This window comes from Lichenostomus cassidix, chromosome 8, assembly GCF_008360975.1.
Source record: "Lichenostomus cassidix isolate B80296 chromosome 8, HeHo_3.0, whole genome shotgun sequence".
NCBI classification, from domain to species: domain Eukaryota; kingdom Metazoa; phylum Chordata; class Aves; order Passeriformes; family Meliphagidae; genus Lichenostomus; species Lichenostomus cassidix.
Window position 1 is genome coordinate 13,797,845 of NC_139489.1, and position 20,192 is coordinate 13,818,036.

A 20,192-nucleotide genomic window follows, 5' to 3' on the forward strand; every position below is an offset into this window, starting at 1 on the left:
ATTGTGAGGTAGCAGCTCCAAGGAAAGCATCCTGCAGAAACAAAGGGCATGTCACTGCAAATAGAACCATTCTCCAAGTACCAGTGTTCAAGCTTTTGGGGTTTGTTTTGTTGAGAACCTTGGGGGGGGGGGTCCCTTATTTTTTTTTTTAATGAGACAACAGAAAGGATAAGAGACCAACCATAACACTTAACTTGTATCAGAATGACTGGTAATAGCTCTCAGAGCTCAACCCAGACCAGGAGTCCACTGTATGAGGTGCTGTACAAATACTGAAGTCCCTTACCTTCACAGAAGTCACCTTTTCCTGCTTACCTGCATATATCACCCACATGTAGTTATTTTGCATCACGAATCCCAAGCTCTGCAGGAGAGACCTAGTGTTTTCTCCACTGCTGCAGGTGATCAAGATCTTCACCCAAGCTGTCTTCAGGGCCTGGTCAACCAAGTAATACACTGTCTAGTATGGCTAGTAAATAGGAAAATTTTATTAAAACAACCCCCACTCCCACCCTGGAGTAACAGGAAAGAACATTTTCCCATCAACGTTGATCAATCACCATTCAAACAGGAAGCAAACCAAGAATTTTACTTTGAAGTAGCATTTTATTTTCTATTAGCTTTGCATACAGAGCTTCAGCCTAGTTCAGACAAACTGTGCACTGTGTAGGGACAGGGGTGATTGCACACTGTGCCTTTGCAAAGCCACTGGGTTGGGTTTGCAGGGCAAGGTTTTGGTAGCGGTGTGGGGTGGGGGGTACAGAGGTGGCTTTTGTGAGAAGGCACAAGAGGCTTCCCTTTGTCTGACAGAGCCAATGCCAGCTGGCTCCAAGGCAGACCCACCCCTGTCCAAAACTGAGTCCATCAGCGACAGTGGCAGCACCTCTGGGATAATGTATTTAAGATGGATGAAAAAGAAACCTGTGCAACTGCAGCTGAAGAGAGGAGTGAGAATGTGTGAGAGAAACAACTGTGCCAACACCAAGGTGGTCAGGAGGTGCTGCAGGTGCCAGAGCTGAGGTTCCCCTGCAGCCTGTGGTGCAGCCCATGGAGGAGCAGACATCCACCTGCAGCCGGTGGAGGATCCCATGCTGAGCAGGGCAATGCCCAAAGCAGGCTGTGACCACATGGGAAGCCCATGCTGGAGCAGGTTTGCTGACAGGGCCTGTGACTCCACGGGGGACCCATGCTGTTGTAGAAGTTCAAGGAGAACTCTCTTCTGTGAGAGGGACCCCATGATGGTGCAAGGGAAGAGTGTGAGGAAACCTCACCATGAGGAGGAAGGATTGCCAACAACTGACGAACCAACTATATTCCCTGTCCCCTGCACCACTGTGGATGGAGATAGAGAAAATCAGGAAAGCCCAGGAAAAAAGGGAGGCTGGGAGGAAAGTATTAAAGTCTAGGTTTATTTCCCATTATCCTACTCTGATGTGATTGGTAATAACTTAATTTTTCTCCAAGTCAAGTCTGTGATTGGTGATCAATCTCTCCCTGTCCTTAGCTTGGCCCATGAGCCTTTTCTTTTATTTTCTCTCCCCTGTCCAGCTGAGGAGAGGAGTGATAGAGCAGCTTTGATGGGCACCTGGTCTCCAGCCAGGCTCAACCCACCACACCACCGCCTCTACAAAGCACCTTTACACACTTTTCACAACACCAAAGCAGTGAAGTAGTATTTGCACAAAAAAATTGCATTATAATAGCAAAAAATGTGTAAACGTTTTTAGCATTATTCAAATACAGCATCTACCTAGAATACTGGGCCACATCCCTGCAGGATAATGCATGTTATTGGGGAGCTCTCTGAACAGGGCTTTGCTGTGTTTCTAAGCTACACTAAGAGCTGCTATGAAGTCCCCCAGTGCATTCTGCAAATCCCCCACTCAGCCTTTGAGCTGAGGGCTAGTTCTGTTTTGACCAACACAGTCCAAATATCCACATGCAAGTGGCAGCAAATGAAGATTTTGTCCAAACTACAGCTGATCTTTATCTTTCAGCTTTATGAAATACGTTCTTGATGTTGGCTTTTGGTGTCATTCTTCCAAGTGGTCAAAACTTTTTGACGTGACCTCTGGTAGTGGTCACCTGCTTAATACCAGGGATCTGACTTTCTCTAGGAGACAACACAGGTAACTCCTCTTGAAGCTAAAATGGCAGCAGGGAACTTAATGCTGTTGAAACCAGAGAGCATGAGTCAGGTTTTTAGAGTACTGAGAAACCTACAATCCAGTTTTTAATTGGAAAGTTAAAATTTAAAAAGCTTACCCTAAAGCTTTGTATTGCTGGACTCTGTTAGAGCATACTCCAGGGGTCAGAACTGCAGCTGTTTGGGTTGTGGCTGCATCAGTGCTAGATTTGATCAGCCACAATGCTGAAAGCCCTCCACTGCTTGCTGTTTCATGGTCCCTTCCTCAAGTACCTGTTCCAGTAAGATCTGTCTGCAAATCAGAGGTTAAATGTGGTCCAGACAAGGTCCGACAATCCATGCATACTGTGGTCTTGTAGGGGTTTAAATTGGTTTCAGGCTTTTTTTGTCTGTAAATTAATTTCTATTTTAAATAGCTTGATTGAACCTATATATATATGGGTATTTAAATTTCCCTTAAGAGTTCCTGTGTAAACCAGAGTTTTGGATCTCATTTCCCTCAGTGGCATAGTAGGTAAAGAGGAGAGAGCACACCCATTTGATGTTATCTGGGGAAGTAAGAAATGAGCATAATGAACACAGCCTCACTGCTTTTCTGTTAATCCACCCTCAATATCTGCCCACACAACAGCAGCAAAGTGCACTGTCTTTCCCTGCAGCATTCACCCCACTATGGAAGAAATAATGGCTTTTGTGCTTTCTGTACCCTCAGATCCTGACAATCCATGGTCAGACAGACTTACACACACTGACACCTGGTCTGGGTCTCCCTTCACAGCCAGGTTTCTGGCATAGCTTTAGTAAACAACAAACTACCTATTCTGAAAGCAAGATAAGGAGGAGGAAGAGAAGAGGTAAGTACAAACTATTTCATTAACTTCATAAACCAAGAAAACAGCTCACAATTCTGTCCAACCAGCCTACAATCCTCCTCCAGATGCACAGAAACTGTTCAAAGCATAAATACTCAATGAATGCCAAACCTGCACAGGCAGGCAGGTTTATTCTCTCTGTAGGAGCTTCAGGAGGGTCTCACTACATTGCTTACATTTTGTTTCCATGCACAAGAAGTCTCTGAGAGGTATTTATTCCATTCACATGAAAAAAAAAATTTCATGTACTTGAAAGACAAAAAGGATGGCAGCACAGAAAGTTTTCTTCATTACAAAGTGTTTTTCCATCAGGCAATTATTTATAAGAACTTTTGTTAACACTGGAGTTGCGGCTCTGGAACAAAGTGGATATATTGTTTACTAGCTTTGCCAGTCAATCTTCTCTTACAAAACCTCTCCCTTCCCCCTCTCCTTTTCCAGCCAAGTCAGTCCCTTGCATGGCTCAGGAGTTTCCTTTGTCACCAAGATCTCCTTTTCCACAAATTGTCCCTTGAATAATGCCATCTTCAATGTAGTGGCCCGAGGTGTCTGTGCTCCTGCAGAGAACTGTCGAGGGGATGCGAGATGAGCGTCTCTCCTGGCTCTTATCCTCAGAGGAGCAGCAAATCATCCTTTTCATGGTACCCCACATCTCATCATCCTTGTATGAATAAATTATTGGATTCATGACAGAGTTCAGCAGGGCCAGGAGAAGAAACCACCTTTTAACATTCTGAATCCCACAGTCAGTGCAGTTCAGACCATCAAGCAATAAGACGACCAGGCCAGGCGTCCAGCAGACAACAAAGGCACCTAGAAATATAGGAGACAATAAAAATAAAACCAAACCTGACTTTGAACTTCTGGGGTTTTGGAGTGTTTAACATCTTACAAGATTATTGAGTTCATCAGAATTCTACACAAAAGTGATAAAAGCAGAAGTGGACAAAATTCCAATGACAGTAGCAAAATGGTATCTGCTACAGCTTCTCTGCCAAGCCCTGAGCAGGAGGCAGGGCAGCTCTCAGAAGAAGAAGCTCTCAGCTCTCTTGCAGGGAGCAAGAATCAGCTGCTGACAACATCAACTCAAGCACAAATGGGAAAAGGTCACCACACAGTGATTTACCCATGCTGATAAACAAACAAAGGTGCTGGAGCATTTAAAAGCAGAGAACTGACACTTGAAAACATACTTGCTCTGTTCATCTCTCTCATGTACTGGAGAGCACATGAGGTGGTTCACTTCCAGCACTGCCATAATATGATCTAAAGAGACAAGGCTCCAGCCATCCTGCAGCTGACCCTGCAGCATCAGTTATTAAGACAGGTGTCACAAGATTTAAACATGCCCTGGGTAGAAGCCCCACAGCTAGTGTAGAATGCATGCCTGCAACACACACGCACTGTCAGCTCCCCAGAGCTGAGCCCACCTCCTTCCACTGCTCCCTCCCAGGCTCTGCATGCTGGGCATTGAGACACAGCAACTCAACTGCAGGAAAAAAAATTAGTTATGCAGGAAAAGAGAGGAGGAAACAAACAGATGAGTTAATGAAGGTGAACTGAAGGATGTAGCAGTCATGGCAAAGACATGAAGGGGTGGGAAAAAAGCCAAAACCAAAACACAAAAAGTATGAGGAAGTAAGTGTATAGTGGTGGGGGAAGAGAAAACTCTGCAAGAGAGACAAAAAAAAAGGGAGAATAAGGGAGAAGAGGTCTTGGAAAGACTCAACACAACACAAAGAAAGCATTAAAACTACAGCTTAAAAGGAAGTTCAATATTGCATTTGCACCTTCCTGTGTTCCTGCACAGCCACAGCAAAAGTGCAGGGGCATTGTCAGGACAGGTGAGGAGGGGAAACATTGCTACCAAATGCAGCCTTGGCCACAAGTCAGAGAGAAGCCCTGGACTGCCACATCTCCCCTTGGTCTCCCCCCTGCACTGCACCCTGTGATCCCTCATCCAGAGCCCAGGGAAGGAGTAGCCATATGCATGATAATACTAACTTAGCACAAGCCACAATTGCTGTCTGACATACAGAAATAGAAAATTACAACTCTGCCCAGCAGTCACAGTTTGAACAATGTACCAAGGAAATTCCAATCACTTATCACAGCAGAGTTTCCCCATTTTGGAGCTTAGAAGAAAAGAATTCAACAAATAATAGCATGTACATGCCTAGAAGGTCTCCTGGGGCTTTGGGTATCTGTTCAATAATTTGGGTAGAACAAGCAAGTCCACCTCATTTCTTAAAAGGTGCTGATATTCCCATATCCAAGCTGTGGAAGCCAGCAGTGGGAGGGCAGCCTGGATCACAGCAGGACCCAGGCAGTGCCAGAGCCAGGGCTCTGCAGCACCTCAGCCACCCCACAGCTGTGCTGCACACACGGGCTGGTGCCAGCAGCACTGACACTTCTCCCCATCAAGGACTTGAGTGGACATTGCCCATCTGGCAGGCAGACCATAATGGGTTGTTAAGCGAATTGGTGTGATTTAGCAAGCACTGGGATTGTTGAAAAATATATCTAGGACAAGGTATTGTGGATCTGGCTGCAACTTCGTGCTCCCAGACTAAAGACAAAATTCAACCAACTGATTTACTCTATTCTAGGCAATACTGGAGAAAGGCAAGAGACAACTTTCTTCAGAAATGGCGTTTTCTACTCTGCTGTACCAAGATTTTTGTGATGCTAAGTACTAATTTCATGGTGTTAGTTTTGAGATACTGGTTAACATCAGTAACATTCCTCCATTGCCCACTGGCATCGGGAGCTGCATGCTACTACCACAACACTTGTTTTCCCTGCTCAGTCTCTGTACTACACACTGGTTTGGCTCCTGCATGCTGAGTAAGCAGTTGTGAGCAGAGCACCAGCTCTCCCTTATCATCTACAGTGGAGAAAACACTGCACTGCTCTGCTGTCCTGGGATTCACCAGCAAATCCCATCAGTTTTATCAAGTGCTGGAGCCCAACCACCAGACAATACTGTGCCTAGTTAAGTGTCTCAGCAAGTATTTGGACACAGAGCTTTCACCACCTACCAAGGGTCACTGGGAAAGCTGCCAATCTATCAGCTCCATGCAGAAGGTGAGATGGAGCAAACCTTCCTCAGAACAGACGCTGAAAGCATTTTGACCACTCGTACCACAAAGTGTGCAAGGTGCAGTAGTGCTTTTGTGGAAGTCAGCAGGAGAGGAAAGAGACCCCAAAAGCCACATGTAACAAAAGGCATGGAAATCTCTCCTTCAAACACAACCCTAAGATTGCAGGCAGGATTAGTCCATGACTTCCTAGGATATATCCCTCCCTACAAGTGAAACCCTAAAAGGTTTCAGCTGCAAAAGTAAGGAAAGATAAATACACCTGCATGGTGTCTGGTATGTCTCTGCATATTTGCCACAACTGAAAACAAGGACAGGGCAATGCAGTGACAGTGTCCAAGTTGCTGGATAATTCTTTTATAGGACTGTTGCTTTAACTCCACCAAAAACACATTTTACTCTTGGCACCACAGAGATGAAAGCAAGGCATGTCTCAGACTCACAGCCTTGCTCAGATTTTGTTATTTTTACCACCAAGCTTTCAGAGGGAACCATGGTTAAGCATAAAAATATACCTTAGTCTCAGCCCTTTTCAATTTTCTTGTTTGCAGAATATTTATCCCAGAGGAGCTCCTCTCCCTGACAAAGTGCCACACTCCAAAAATAATTGAACTTCTGGGACTCTTTAAAATTCACAAAAGTGGCATGAAATACAGCCTGGCTGCCATATAGATTAGAAGAACAACTCTGAGCCTTTCCACCAGATTATGGGAGATAAGGTGTTACAATGCCTCAGGGTTAGTTTGAGTATTTTCCTCGTGGTTAGATTTAACCATGGAGTTTCTTGTAGATTACATCATCTCTGCTTAAAAATTAATTCCCGTGGATCTGGAAGTGCTAATGATGCTTCAATAGCATCATTTCATAAAACCCTGCACATCAAGGCTGTCCCTGAACATGCTAATGCTGAGAGAAAAAAAAAAGTGCAATAGGTTCCAGCTGCCTTTGCCACACGTGCAACCAAGTTAAAACAGCAAGTTACCAATTAAACTATAAATTCACTGAAACTGAAAATCATCCACCCCAAAGCTGCTATTTCAGCAGGAATTTCACTGCCAGGTTCAGAGAAGCTACCACATACACAGCCACCTGAAAATCACATACCCTGAACACCTGCAGCCACACTTATTCAAAGCTACAGTCACAGGCTGAGCTGGGATTATGCCACAAAGTCAGCCCAAGAGGATTTTAGCTTCTTTTGCTTGGTTTCATATCTTCCAGTTTCAACTGCATAACTCCCTATGGTCCAGCATGCCAAAGGGAAAGCCTTCCTCCTATGCCATGATGGACTATTTTAGGAGTTTTGGCAGAAATATGCAGATGACAGGGACTTAACTCCCAGCCTTTGGAAGGGACCCTCCAATCCTAAGGGATGGTGCAAAAAGCCACCTGCAGCTGTGATCACCACGAGTCCATGAAATCACACTAAAATCTCAATTCCCCCATCAACTGTAGGGCCACAGGAGAACACCCAGAGAGGACAGGGATGTTTTGCTGCAAGGACAGCCAGCCACAGCCCAGTCTTCCCAAAAGGGGAGCAGGAGCAAGCTGGGAGGAACAGCATGTCAGCAGTACCCAGCCACACACAGCCTCCTTCCACACAGCAGCAGAGCAGAAGGATTTTGTCCTGAATCTCCCATGAAACCAATAGAGCACGTGAACAAGAATGTTGGGGTTTGTCATGCTTTATCCGGCATAACAGGATAAAGCATCTTGGAAAAGGCTTTTGGTTAAGACCACATCAGGCATGAACTCCAAAGCATTTTCAGATGTTTTGGAACAAACCATAAAAAATAACTGCTTTGGGCAAAACCCATGTGCTGCATTATAGCTGTAGGCTCTTGCACCAGTGGTTGTAAGCAGAATTTTGGAAGAAGCACTTGGTGCCTCCTGTGGTAATTGGAAAGTCTAGAAAACAAGCTCTTTGGTTCCTAATACATTTTGCACAGAGTACTTGAATGACTTGGCCAGGAGAGCACATTTCAAACTGTTTAAAAAAAATAAATTATCATTCTTAGAAATAAATGTTTATAAAAAGCCCCTCAGAGTCAAAATTTGGAGAATTGATATGGAGGAATATGCCAAGATACATTTCCTCTGACCCAGGAGCTTGAAGCAGATTGTACATCCAGCAACACCAGCGTTAATTCGACTTCTTTGGAAGCAGACTCTGTTTTGGTTTTGTTTCTGACTGAAAGCAGGCTCTGTTTTGGTTTTGTTTCTGACTGACAAAATTGTGATCTCTAAAGTAGCACTCAGGCTTTAAGTTAAATTTGCCTGGCTCAGCACAAAATACCATTAAATGCTTTGCCTGAATTATAGTCAATTTCATGGCTGAAAAGCCATATTCTTTGAGCAAGAGGAAGCTAATGCTGAACTTCAAACCAACCCATAATCCTAGGGCCCCATTCCTTAGTGAAAAAAAGATTAAGCTCAAATGAGATTTTAAGTGGGGTTTATTTTCACACAGCAGCATGGTCACTGAGAACACTGAAGGCTTTGCACAGGCAAGGACCACGAGGGATGAGCAAATGGCAGCCACCATCCCTGTCCCTCCAACTCCCACATCAGCTGCTGGGCGCAGCTCTGCCTTCAACAGAAATGCTCTCAGAACTGCTTTTAAAAGTGCTCCTCTTTGCAATGCAGCATTTAACCACAGTCTGCTCCATCCTCATGTATTGGGACAGTGTACCCCCAGTTCCACCTGCAGCCCTGCTAACATGATACCTGCTCTCCAGGACACATCTTGTTCAGATTCAAGTAATTCTGGGGAAAATGGACTGCTACAGCTGGTATTTATTCCAAGGATCAGTCACCTGCTCTGTCCATCTCTAATTTAAAGCACAGCTACATCTCAATTACCTGATGAAGTGATCTGAGCTGCTCAAGTATGAACAGTGTCTTTAGGGCAGAATCCAGGTCAAATCCCACGTTAAGATTAAGATATCTAAGGCTAGACTGTACCATCATTATCTGAAAGTATTTTGCACCATGCAATATCCACAGAATGAAGGTGAATCTTTCCCTTGAAAAGTAAACTTCTGTCAGTCACAGACCCATCAGGCATCCTCTCATTTCCCTACGGAAGGTGCATTTCCAGGGGGAAGAATTTTCTGTGTTCAGAAAACAGCCAAGAGGAAGATGTGCAAAGAAAACTATGGACATCCAGCATTAGGACTCATGACCTTGTGCAAATATTAAAGAACATTATTTTGAAAATGTTCCACTAGGTAGTTATGAACCTTCCGAAGCCTTTCTCCAAAGTGATTTTGATTTTGTATCTTCCTGCTCCAAAAAAAAAAAAAAAAGGCCAAAACCCAGTACACCTTCACAATTTGTGTTTTGTAACAAGGTGCCTACACAACAGAGACACTTTTCTTCTGTGTGTTGACCAGTCCTCTATCTCATGTTCCTGCACAGTGCAACAGCTATTTCACTGTCTAAATCACACAGAAGTCTAGATGCTTCCAGAACTCATAAGTTCAGTGAGGATTTTTTGTGTTAGGAGGGTTGAGCGATTTTTGTGGAGGTTTTTTTGTTTGTTTGTTTTAAATAAAAACTAAACCAAATCAACACAAACCAATCCACTGGCACTGCCAGCCTTGCTCACCATGGTTTGTAGTCTCTTACCTAAGACAGTCATGACAGTCTTCATAAGCTTCACAGGGGTTCTCCTCCGGCTAATGGACCCACTAGTGTGTGATGACAAGACATTGGTTTTCCTCTGGACATACATGTAGATTCTTATGTAAACCACCACCATAATGAAGAAGACAACCAGGTTTAGGACACTCCAGAACACCAGGTAACTTCTGCTGTAAATGGGTGCCAGGGATGAGCAGACAGTAATGTCACAGAGGCAGTTCCAACCCAAGGTAGGAACAGCACCCATGAAAATAGCAATGGCCCAAATGGATATAATTAAGAAGGTGACTCTCTTCTTGGTGAGATTGCTGTGGATCTTCATCCTCATGATGGACATGTGGCGCTCCACGGCGATGACGAGGAGGTTCACCAGGGATGCTGTCAGGCTGGTGTCCAGCAGACCCTGCCGCAGAAACCAGCGGTTAACTGTCAGTGTCTTGGACACAGGGCCAGTGTTGAACATCAAGAAGACATAGGCAATCCCAGCAAAAAAGTCTGCAGCAGCTAAGTTGGCCAAAAGATAGTAAAAGGGAAAATGAAACCTCTTGTTCTTGACCACAGCTGCTATGACCAATGAATTTGAAATAAAAATGAAGAGGCAGAAAAATGTCCCGAAGCACAGAACAACAATGAGCTGTGGTCCTGTCCACTCATCCGCCGTGTCTGTCTTTGTCTTGTTGTAGAAAAAGTCCATGCGCTTGTCATAGTAGCATTCGTTCATCCTGGATTAAAGCCCCTGCATTCTAGGGAGGGAGGAAGGGAAAAAGAAAGAAGATTAACAGTCAGCTAACAGTCCTTGCTTCAATCACCATACCTTCTTTTTTGGGGGACAAGGGGTTGTGACAGGGACAAAAGAGGGTATATACTTGGTATATACCAAGTAAAAATTCAAACTGTATAGGGTTGATGCAGAAGATATTCTGGAAGACTACAGTGCATGATGCTTGGATGAATCAGGAATTTTAAAAGATTTTTCTACTTAAAAAATTCCAGCACAGTTAATTTGCACTAGTAGTCATACTGTACAGGCAACAAGGTGGAAGTTAAGAAGTTAAAAATTACTTTCTGGAGGTCATGGAGAAAATCTGAGCAACAGCCAAGCCATCCTTGCTGTGAAATCCCATGTTTGAGCCACAGCCCCATCATTATTTCCATTTCTCAGCGTAGCCGGTTGGGATAGGGAAGCATAAATCATTTCTTCCATTTTACTGACTAAGCAATAAAAGGGCCATTACAGAAAAAATGTTTTTTTGTTTTTCAATTATATATTAATAAATACAAAAATGCATGCATATAAGATACTACAGGCATATATATTCTGAGCACATACCTGTTATTTACTACTAGAGGACTTCAGTAAATGTGCTAAAAAGAGAAAAATACATTCTAGATATTTGACTATTCTAAAGCCAGAAATTATTTTCCTGGCTCACAGGTTTGTGAGCACCACACAGCCCAGCTATCTTTAAAACCAAAATCCAGTTCCATACCCAACCACAGGTTAAAGCAAGCCCCAGAAACAGCAGTAGTGCTGGGGTTTATTTCTCATACCCACTCAGCACTATTTGGGACACAGGGCTATTAAACCTGATGTTGGAAAAGGAGTCCAAGTTCCAGATTACATCACATTTCAGCTACTCTGGCAAGGTCAATGTCAGCTGCCTTGGCAATTCCACTGCCTTTTTTATGAACTAAACTGAACCTGGACTAATTTACCCAGGAGATCCTACAGGCATTACTCATGGCTGTGGGACCCCATGCAGAGTCTCACAGCCCAGAAGGGAGAGTTTCTGTGTGATCATCACTAGCCCTCACATTCACTGTCAGTATCTGAATAAGGGTTTTAACAATTATTTTGATAATAGATATTGTATAGTTTTAGCAAAACCCAGGAACGCAGCCATGGCACAAGATCTTAATCATGTTACATATTACACAAAGTGGCAATCAACAAAAAAACTAGAAGTGGTTACAGGCAGAAAGATTTTAAAAAGCATAGGTTTTCCACCTCTGCAGCTTATATTGTTGACAGATAAACATCAGTTTCACTTAGTCTATTATTACCCTGTGGTTATTTTACAGTTATAGCTCATCTTCCCATGGACTGGGAAGCAAATTAAACATTCCCCAGCAGGCTGGCTAATGTGCCACTTTTACGTTAAACGTTCCTTCCAAGCTTTAAGCTAAAAAGGTCCATCTTTCATCATTTATGTTATGCTACTTGTGTTATTCCTTGCAATATTTATATTAATTTTAAATCAAATTACACTATTCCATAATATTTTCAGCAGAGATATTTTTTTAATAGTTCATTTTTCTGAACTAGCTCCGTAGCCTTTTTTCCTTGATTTTTCTTAATTCCCACCTAGTAGTCAACAGGAAAGTAGGCTACTGGACAGTGTTGTCCACTTTATGATCCACAAGAACCTGGCCAGCCACTTTTTATGAAAGACTGTATAACTTAAAGCGTCAAATTTAAGCACTAGTCAGAACTAAGAACAGCTACTTAAGGACAAGAAGTGGAAGGAAACGAGTAAATCATCCCTTGTGCTGAAGTATTACAGAGCATCCCTCCATCTAAAAATAAAAAAGCCTCAGCAATGCAGATGCACTGCAATGAGTCAACTGGAATTCAACGCCCACTGCTCCCTGTTCAGGGCAATATGGGGGAGTTGGGCAGTCAGTACATTGCCTGTTGTCACCTGGGAAATACTCAACAATCAAATTCAGTCTGTAAGTGACCAGAAGTCCCTGAGGAGCTGCAGACAGCAGCTACTCGAGTAGCTGAGTGCTGGGAACCCTGCCAGCCAAGAGGCCACTGCTCTAACACACCAAGGCAGCAAGGCACTGAGCTTGACATTAAGCTTTTACAGAACAGCCCAAATGCCTGCAAATAGAAGCAGCATTTTGGGCAAGAATGGCAGGATAAAAATAAAAACAACCAAACCTGTGAAAATTATAGAGAAAGTTTACTGAACATGTTGTATCTTACTGTGTAATCATCTCAACAGATGAATCTCTTTCTTGCAGTGACAGGAGAGTAAAGAAATCTGCAGATGCTTTTTGCATCTCATCTGTCAAAAAGCTTAAAGAAATCCAAAATATAAACTATGAACTTATTCTAAATACTTCAGCTTAATGAGATCCCATCCTCATTTGAAGTAGTAACCAAATAAAAAAATATTCACACATCCATATTTCTCCACTGACATAATTACAATACAAACACTTACTATCACACAGCAGAGCTCAAATGACAAATGATTTTGAAAGAGATGCCCTGAGGTGTTGATGTAAGGCGAGAAGGAGTAGAAAAGCATCCAGCTGAGGTCTCAGGGCCACAGGGCAGACTCTGGAGATTTCCAAATGGAAGCTGCACCAAACCAGAAGCTGAACCAGAGCTAGTTTACATCTCAGTCCTTCAAAGTGGAGATGCAGTCTGTACCAGCATGTGCACAAAAAGCACTTACAACACCAGGGGCCTTGCAGACAGCAGTTTTCTTCACAACTCCATCTGAAGCCTTCCCAGCAGAATGAGCCTGGCCTTGGGGAGCTGTGCAGCTATGACAGAGCTATTCAGCTGAATCCTCAGTGCTCCTGCCCCAGTCCACACCAGGCACAAGGTGTGAGATAGGATATCCCATCGTTCCTGGCATGTCACATATCCTGGCAGGACCTTCTTCACCAGCTCTTCTCTTCTGCAGGCAAATCAGATGCTTCTCTTAATTCAGGGCAGGTTTAAGCTTCAGAAGAAAACAAAAAACCCTTAAATATAACACTTTCTTAAAAATAATCCTTAAATATTATATATGTCAGATCTGTTTATTAAATACACAAGAATTTGAATTATCAGGCAAAAATATTGTTCAAAGTTAGTAGAAAAACAGCTAAACTTGTCAGTTCAGACTTAAAAAGGCAAGAGTCTTCTAGAGTCTACAGCAGAGAGCTCCCCAGTTGTGCTACTCACTTCATGATGAATTGCCTACTTTTGCTTTGAAATTGGCTCTCCCAAGCTTGATATTTCTTGGGGGTTTTTTTATGGGAAAGGATAGCAAATATTCTCTATTCACCTGTTCTCTGCCACTTGGTGTTTCCTATCCCACCCTACAGACCTCCAGCAGTTATGCCATGTTGCATATCCTACCAGGGGAGTTGAGCTAACAGCTTGCCCTGTTACCTGCAGCCAAATACATCAAACTTTTGCAAGTGCCAAAAGCATACCTTTGTCTAAAAGGTTCTTTTCCTCATTTCATTCTATGTAATTATCTCAGTTCAACTAATAGTGACTACAAAGCTCACAAAATGATGGACTGTGAACTGCATTTTCCTCTACCACTCCTGAGTAAATATTCAAGTTTTTTCTTTTTCTTTTTTTTTTTTGATGATGGGAAAAATCCTGTTCCAAAAAATCTCAAAGGATTTGGGATTTCAGTTAAACTGTTTTCAAACACAAAATCATGCTTTAATAATTCTTTCCAATCAGTCGCATCTTGAACTTTGTTTGTCTTAATAACAGTTTGCTTATTTTAATTGATTTTAAATTCCTCAATGAACGTATAACTTGTGCCACGCCAGAATATGTTCTTTGCCATTCTTTAAAGAAAAGTCAAGAATTTGCATGAGTATGTAGGAATATATTGCACTAGCTACCTAAATAAAGAGCCAGTGAAATAAAACATTACCTTGGTAATGTTAAGACAAAAGATTCAGCTGGTTGCAAGTGAGCATGCTTTAATGGTTGTTACTAAATTGGAATCTGGTTTGCTTCAATAAATTTATTAAAAATCTCTATATTTATAATGAAATTTAATATCAGTTATTTAAGTCAAGAGTTGTACTGTTTGAAACTGCTATTAAAATTACCTTTTAAGTATTTTTGATTAAAAATTAAATCTAGCCTGTGAAACAGCTCTGAGTTACTCATTATTAATGCAGACATTTCTGAAGGAAAACACAAATAGTATTTTAATACTATAAAGTCATTATAAAATTTAGCCTGCAAGCCATAATGTGATTCATGGCACTACCCCACATTTTTCTACCTCTTCCCTGTCCATTAAAAACCAAGATGTTTCAATACATTGGCCACAATTTTATTGAAGGGCTGGCGTCAGTTTGGGGGACTTTGATGGCTTCTACCCTGTTTCTGGATAAAGACAAAAGGGAGGGAGCAGACAGGCCTGGGTTGGCACGGAAAGCTCCTCTGAGAGGATTCAAGCCAACTTTAGAACTGGACTGAAAAGTGCAGAGAGCAAGACAACTTACAAGGAGGACAATAGTGGTGAAGCCCTTTAGCAGGGCTGAAAGTCAGCTTAGGGGAAAGGAAGGGATGTTTGCCCAGGCAGAAAACCAGCCTGATTTACTGCTGGTTTTCCTAAGCTGGTGCAGGAATTTCTGTGCAGAATTTCAGGGCTATTCAGCATCCAAAATGCTACACTCTGGAACAGGAGAGATCACAAAGCCAGTACAGGCCGGGCAGGTCCGTGAGACGGCGCAGAAGAGCAAGCTGTGCCCAGGCTGAGCCTGCAAAGCAGGCAGGCTGCCAGCTCTGCCTGAGCACTTTGCCTCCCTGGCCCCCCTTCTCCATTAGCAAAGACCAGGTATTAAATACAGATCTCCATGAGATTTTGAAATTTATTACAAAAGTTGCTCTGCAGAAAGCTGAGTTTATCCCTCTGATTGATCACAGGCAGAGGTGGCAGAACAGGGAGGATGGTCACTTGAAATACTCTCTCCATGTTCAGGCTGTCAGAGCAGAGAAATATCAGCAGCAATTGCCTACTTGCACACACTGCTTTGACTTTTCAAACTCACTCTACAAGCAGCAGATGGTCCTTGATAGAGAACCACAAAAGGAGTGTCTTGCAGCTCCTGCCAAGGGCTCCTGCAGCCCTGCCTTTGCCTGCCCAGCCCCTGTGCCACAGGCAGACACAGACAGCCTGTGTCCCATCCTCTTCTTCTGGATAAACCACCAGTGCTGCCTTTATTTCTCTCATTACCAAAAAGCTCTCTCTCCCCTTACTCCCAAAAGGAAGGCACAGGCAGAAGGAAGCCAGGGTGCTGGGCAGCCAAAGCTATACATACAAGCAGCACCAGTTCAGGAAGGGAACTGGTTGCTTGTTCCCCTCCACACCCTGCTACATGTATGGCCATGGAGGAAAACACAACCCAATGATTGCACCGTAACCCAAGAAACCCACTCAGGTTACCTCAGTTTAGAAAGAAATACCAGTGCAGAAAAGGGTGTGTAACACAGCTGAGGCCAAAAACGTTAATATGTAACTGTAAGGAAGAGTTTTGTGAGGTAAGTGCTCTGGTTCACTTTTAATTATCTTTAATAGTTAATTGATATCATAGCTATATTCAGTTTAGAGAAACAAGCTGAAAGAAAGCACACAGAGAACACAAAATTAAGCACAAATATATCTAAAGCTTTTTGTTTCTTTTTAATCTGGTACTGTTAGAGATGGTAAGGGAAGCCAACATCTATTTAACAGGTTTTACAAATTATCTCAGAAATGTAACTGTTCTACATTTTGTTTATTTCAGAAATTCTGCAGGCACTGCCTGTACTTGAAAGAGCACGGTACATGGTACACTTCAAGGACTTGAGAACATAATTTTTCAAAAACATTTTTAAAATGCAGCTTTAAAAATTGAAAGAGTTACTATGAGGCCAAATGAGTAAGTTTTTCAACCAGAGAACTTACTTATTAGTAGGAAAATCTACTTGAGATTGTGTTTGACCCTTTTTTTTTTTTCTTTAGCAGAAGTATCCCCAATTTGTGATAACTGGCTGAAATCAAATCAAGCACTCCCAAGAAGCATTATCCCATTACCTTGGTCTTCAATACCTTTTAGACTAAGGAGAGCAAAGTGCCACATCCATTTTCTCTCCAAGCCTGCTTCATCTACGTAATATTAACTTGATGGAAAGTACAGCAGTACTCATACTTCCACCATGGTTCTGGGTATTTCCAGTAATAGTCCATTTCTGTGGTGTCATTTTTTGGACTGGGAAGGGAGTGGAGTAAAGGGAATGAAGATGATCCTTTGGAAACTTTCAGATATCAGTGGTGGAAACATTTAAGGATGTATTATCATACATCCTGCATAAAAGACCAATGCTATACAGTACAAACAAAAAGCCTTGAGAAAAGTATTAAGCCTACCAAAAATGTAGAACCTCAAGACTAAATATTTAAAGTTGCAGAGAGAGGAAGCAGTACCACCAGCCACGGACCACAGTGCTCTGTACACACAGCCTGATAAGAGGCTTAAAAATCACTGTCAGGGCACACAAGTGTCACCTTGTGCATGTATGTGACAGTGCTGTTCCTCTGCAAACTGCTGCAGACTGCCACTGACAGCTGAACTGTGAAACAGAGATACAGGGGCACCTCCACCAAGGCATTACAAAGCTCATGCAACAGCTCCTGAAATTCCTTTAGTGCAAAGCTGCTCTACTGCACTAAATAGTTTCTGAAAGCTCTGATACGTTGCAGAAAGTTGTAAGGAGCAGATAGCAAGTAACCCAATAGTTACCACAAGTTGAGACTTCAGACTTTGGTAATTTAAGACCTTCTGAAATTATGGTTTACTAGATCTATATATGGAGTTCAAACTAAAAACTTTACTGCAAAGCCTTCATTTAGTCTCCTTTAAGTGTGGTTCTGGAAGGAGCTGGCAGGTCATCCTATAATGCGGAAACAGACACAGCATTTAAAGTATTTAAAAGTCATTCAAAAAGCTTATGCATTGTGAAACATGCCTAGAAGAAAATACCTGTTCTGCTTTTAAAGTAAGTTTCCCATTTCTGCAGAACTTCCAGGTCCACTCATTGATCACTACCAGCTCCATTTTACCATTCAACAAATCAGCCTGCTTCCACAAAACCTACAGAATGTGGATGCAGACTATTTCAGCACAGTCCCAAACAAGTAAACTTTTACTGTTTATTTTCAGCACATACTGGTAAGGACCTAAATCACACCACTGCTAATTAAAACAAGTCACCTGACTGTATCTGATCTGTTAGCAGATTCAGAGCCTGGCTTTGCAAGCAAATGTGTCAGTGGAACCAATAGATATGGCACACTCCAAAACATATTTGCCCAAAGCATAGAAATCAACCAAATGGCATAATAGTAAAATTCAGGCATGTCAGTCTTTAAGACTAATACCCAAGATAAATGTATTCTCTACAATATCAAAACTTACACTTCAGAGATCTTATTTCATTAACAGATAGCACAAAGGCTGTGCTGGAAGCCGTTCCTAAATGGTTAATGGTCAGTGTAGCACAGGAGGATAAGGACACAGCCAGTCTCACTCGTCTGAAACTTTCACCTAACATTCCGAAAAAAGCTAAATACATCTCTCAGCTTTACATGCTGGTAAGAGCTGCTGCTTCTTTACTGATTGTGTGAGTTTGGTTTGTGGGGTTATTTGATTATGTTTATTTGCTTTTAGTTTAATTTTCAGTACACAGATAAGCTTAGTGAAATCAGATTTTTCAGCATATAACTGGATCTGAGTTGTGCTTCCTACTGCACCTTTTAGAAGACCATAAGAGCATGCAAGAAACCACATACTCAGCACAGCTTAAAGAACAAAGCTATAGCAATGCACCTTGCCGGTCTGTAACAAAAAATGTCTTTTTCTAGACTCATATCACAGATGGGAGAGCAGATCTAAGTACATGGCCTCTGGAAACATAAGGGTACAAAATTGCTTCCTCTCCCTCTCCCCTCCCCCTCCGACTTTGCTTCCTCAAGGGAAAAAACTTATCAAAAGACATAATGCAAGATAATAGCACTGTATTTTTGAGGTGTATCGCATAGATTAAGATAACAGCCTATTAAAAAACCAACTAAACAGCAGACCCTTCGCCAGCGCCCGCGGTCCATCCCGGCTGCCCGCGCCTCCGCAGGGCATTGCACCCGCGCCCCCGGAGCCTGCAATGGATGGAAACTCGCGTTGATGTGTCTGTCCGTGCGTGTCCCTGTCTGCACACACCGGGACGCCTCCGGGACACAGCGGCAGCACCGGCGCTGCCCGGGCTCTGCCCGCCGGGCTCTGGCTGCGCTCCGGGCGCTGCCCGCTCTGCTCAGCGGCACGGCCCGGGCGCGCCCGGCGCTGCGGCACCACCGCCGAGACTTTTACAGAACCCCAAAAAGTTTTGCCGGCCCGACCCCGGGGGGAAAGGCTCCTTCCTCCCGCAGCTCGCCCAGCCTGCGATAACAGCGCTCCCACCTCTGCCCCCTTCACCGAGCCGCGCCCGCCCCTCCGCCCCGGCCCCGCTGTCGGCGGCTGAGCCCGCCCGCCCCGGCCCCACTCACCGGCAGCCCCGGCGCGGCGCGGAGCGGAGCGGAGCAGCGCCAGCGCCGCCGCCAGAGCGGCCCGCCCGCCCCGATCCGCGCCGCTCCGCCCCGCCCGCCTTAACCCGTCCGGCCCCGCCCGCCCCGCACCTGCCCCGGCCCCAGCCCCGGCAACCGGAGAGTCACCCAGGCCTTTGTTTCCCCCTCGGGGCCCAGGCTTGGCTTTCCCACGGCAGGGGCGTCTGCGGACAACGCGAGCGAGACCCCCGAGCAACCCGGAGCTGCACAAACCTAAAGGGCTGTGCTGCCCGAAAAGCCCATCAGACGGTCCGTCATCATTCACACATCGCGGAACAAACGCGACACCCAGATGAAATTGCAGTAACTTCTGCAAGTAGATCCGGGCAGTACACACAGGTAGAGGTGCCGCTTCCAGCATCACATGTAGCTATGCTTTGAAACATAGTGTAAAAAGCAAACAAGAACCGCTTCACACCCAACAGAGTGATACAGAAACATTAAGGCTCATGTCACCTCCAACGGGCCGGGCTGAGCACAAACAGCTTTGCCACGAAGGACAAGTCAAACTCGAAGCAGAAGGCAGTACAAGATCAAATTTACCTGAAGCCCATGATCAGATGGGTCTGACCCATTGCTACCGACCTGAATCATTTACTGAGGCCAGGATGTGTTCCAAGGAGCACAGAGTTATGCACAGGTCTGCTCAGAGCTGGAGAAATGACAAAAGAAACATCTCTGCCCCACTTCTCAGAAATCCTGGTAACAATTACAGCATGAAACATACGGTGTTAAAGGCTAGGTACAGTCTTGCACGTGAACATTATATATGAAATGCCAAACACACTCCATTCCAACATTTTTTTTTTCTGTTTTATCCCCAAAAAAGAAAAGCCCCAGAATAAGAGCCCAAACTGTTACTGCCCCTTTCCCCTCACTTGAATGCTCACCTCGAAGATGGCTCAAGCAATTTTCTTCTCTCCCATCCTGTACCTGTCTAATGCAAGTTTTGCACTGTCTGATCCATTTCTCTCCTCCTTTCATTAAGTCCTATAAGCAATTAGCAAAAGCTTCTTCTTCCCACAGAACA

At 43.8% G+C, this 20,192-nt stretch overlaps 1 protein-coding gene across 4 annotated transcripts; it reads right to left on the minus strand.

Annotated features, from left to right (window-relative positions):
• Window positions 1-586: 586 nt before the first annotated feature.
• Window positions 587-19,187, minus strand: LPAR3 (lysophosphatidic acid receptor 3). Of its 4 annotated transcripts, none has more exons than XM_085067965.1 (4): window positions 19,106-19,187; window positions 12,998-13,462; window positions 9,750-10,507; window positions 587-3,831 (listed from the first exon to the last, which is right to left on the minus strand). In XM_085067965.1, the coding sequence occupies exons 3-4, from the start codon at window positions 10,483-10,485 to the stop codon at window positions 3,482-3,484; spliced, it is 1,086 nt and encodes a 361-aa protein (XP_084924091.1). In that variant the 5' UTR covers window positions 10,486-10,507; window positions 12,998-13,462; window positions 19,106-19,187; the 3' UTR covers window positions 587-3,481. The 4 variants fall into 4 exon arrangements, with proteins under 4 accessions (XP_084924091.1, XP_084924092.1, XP_084924093.1 ...); XM_085067966.1 differs by lacking the exon at window positions 19,106-19,187 and adding an exon at window positions 16,619-19,033; XM_085067967.1 differs by lacking the exon at window positions 19,106-19,187 and having other exon boundaries at window positions 13,235-14,261.
• Between the last annotated feature and the right edge of the window lie 1,005 nt (window positions 19,188-20,192).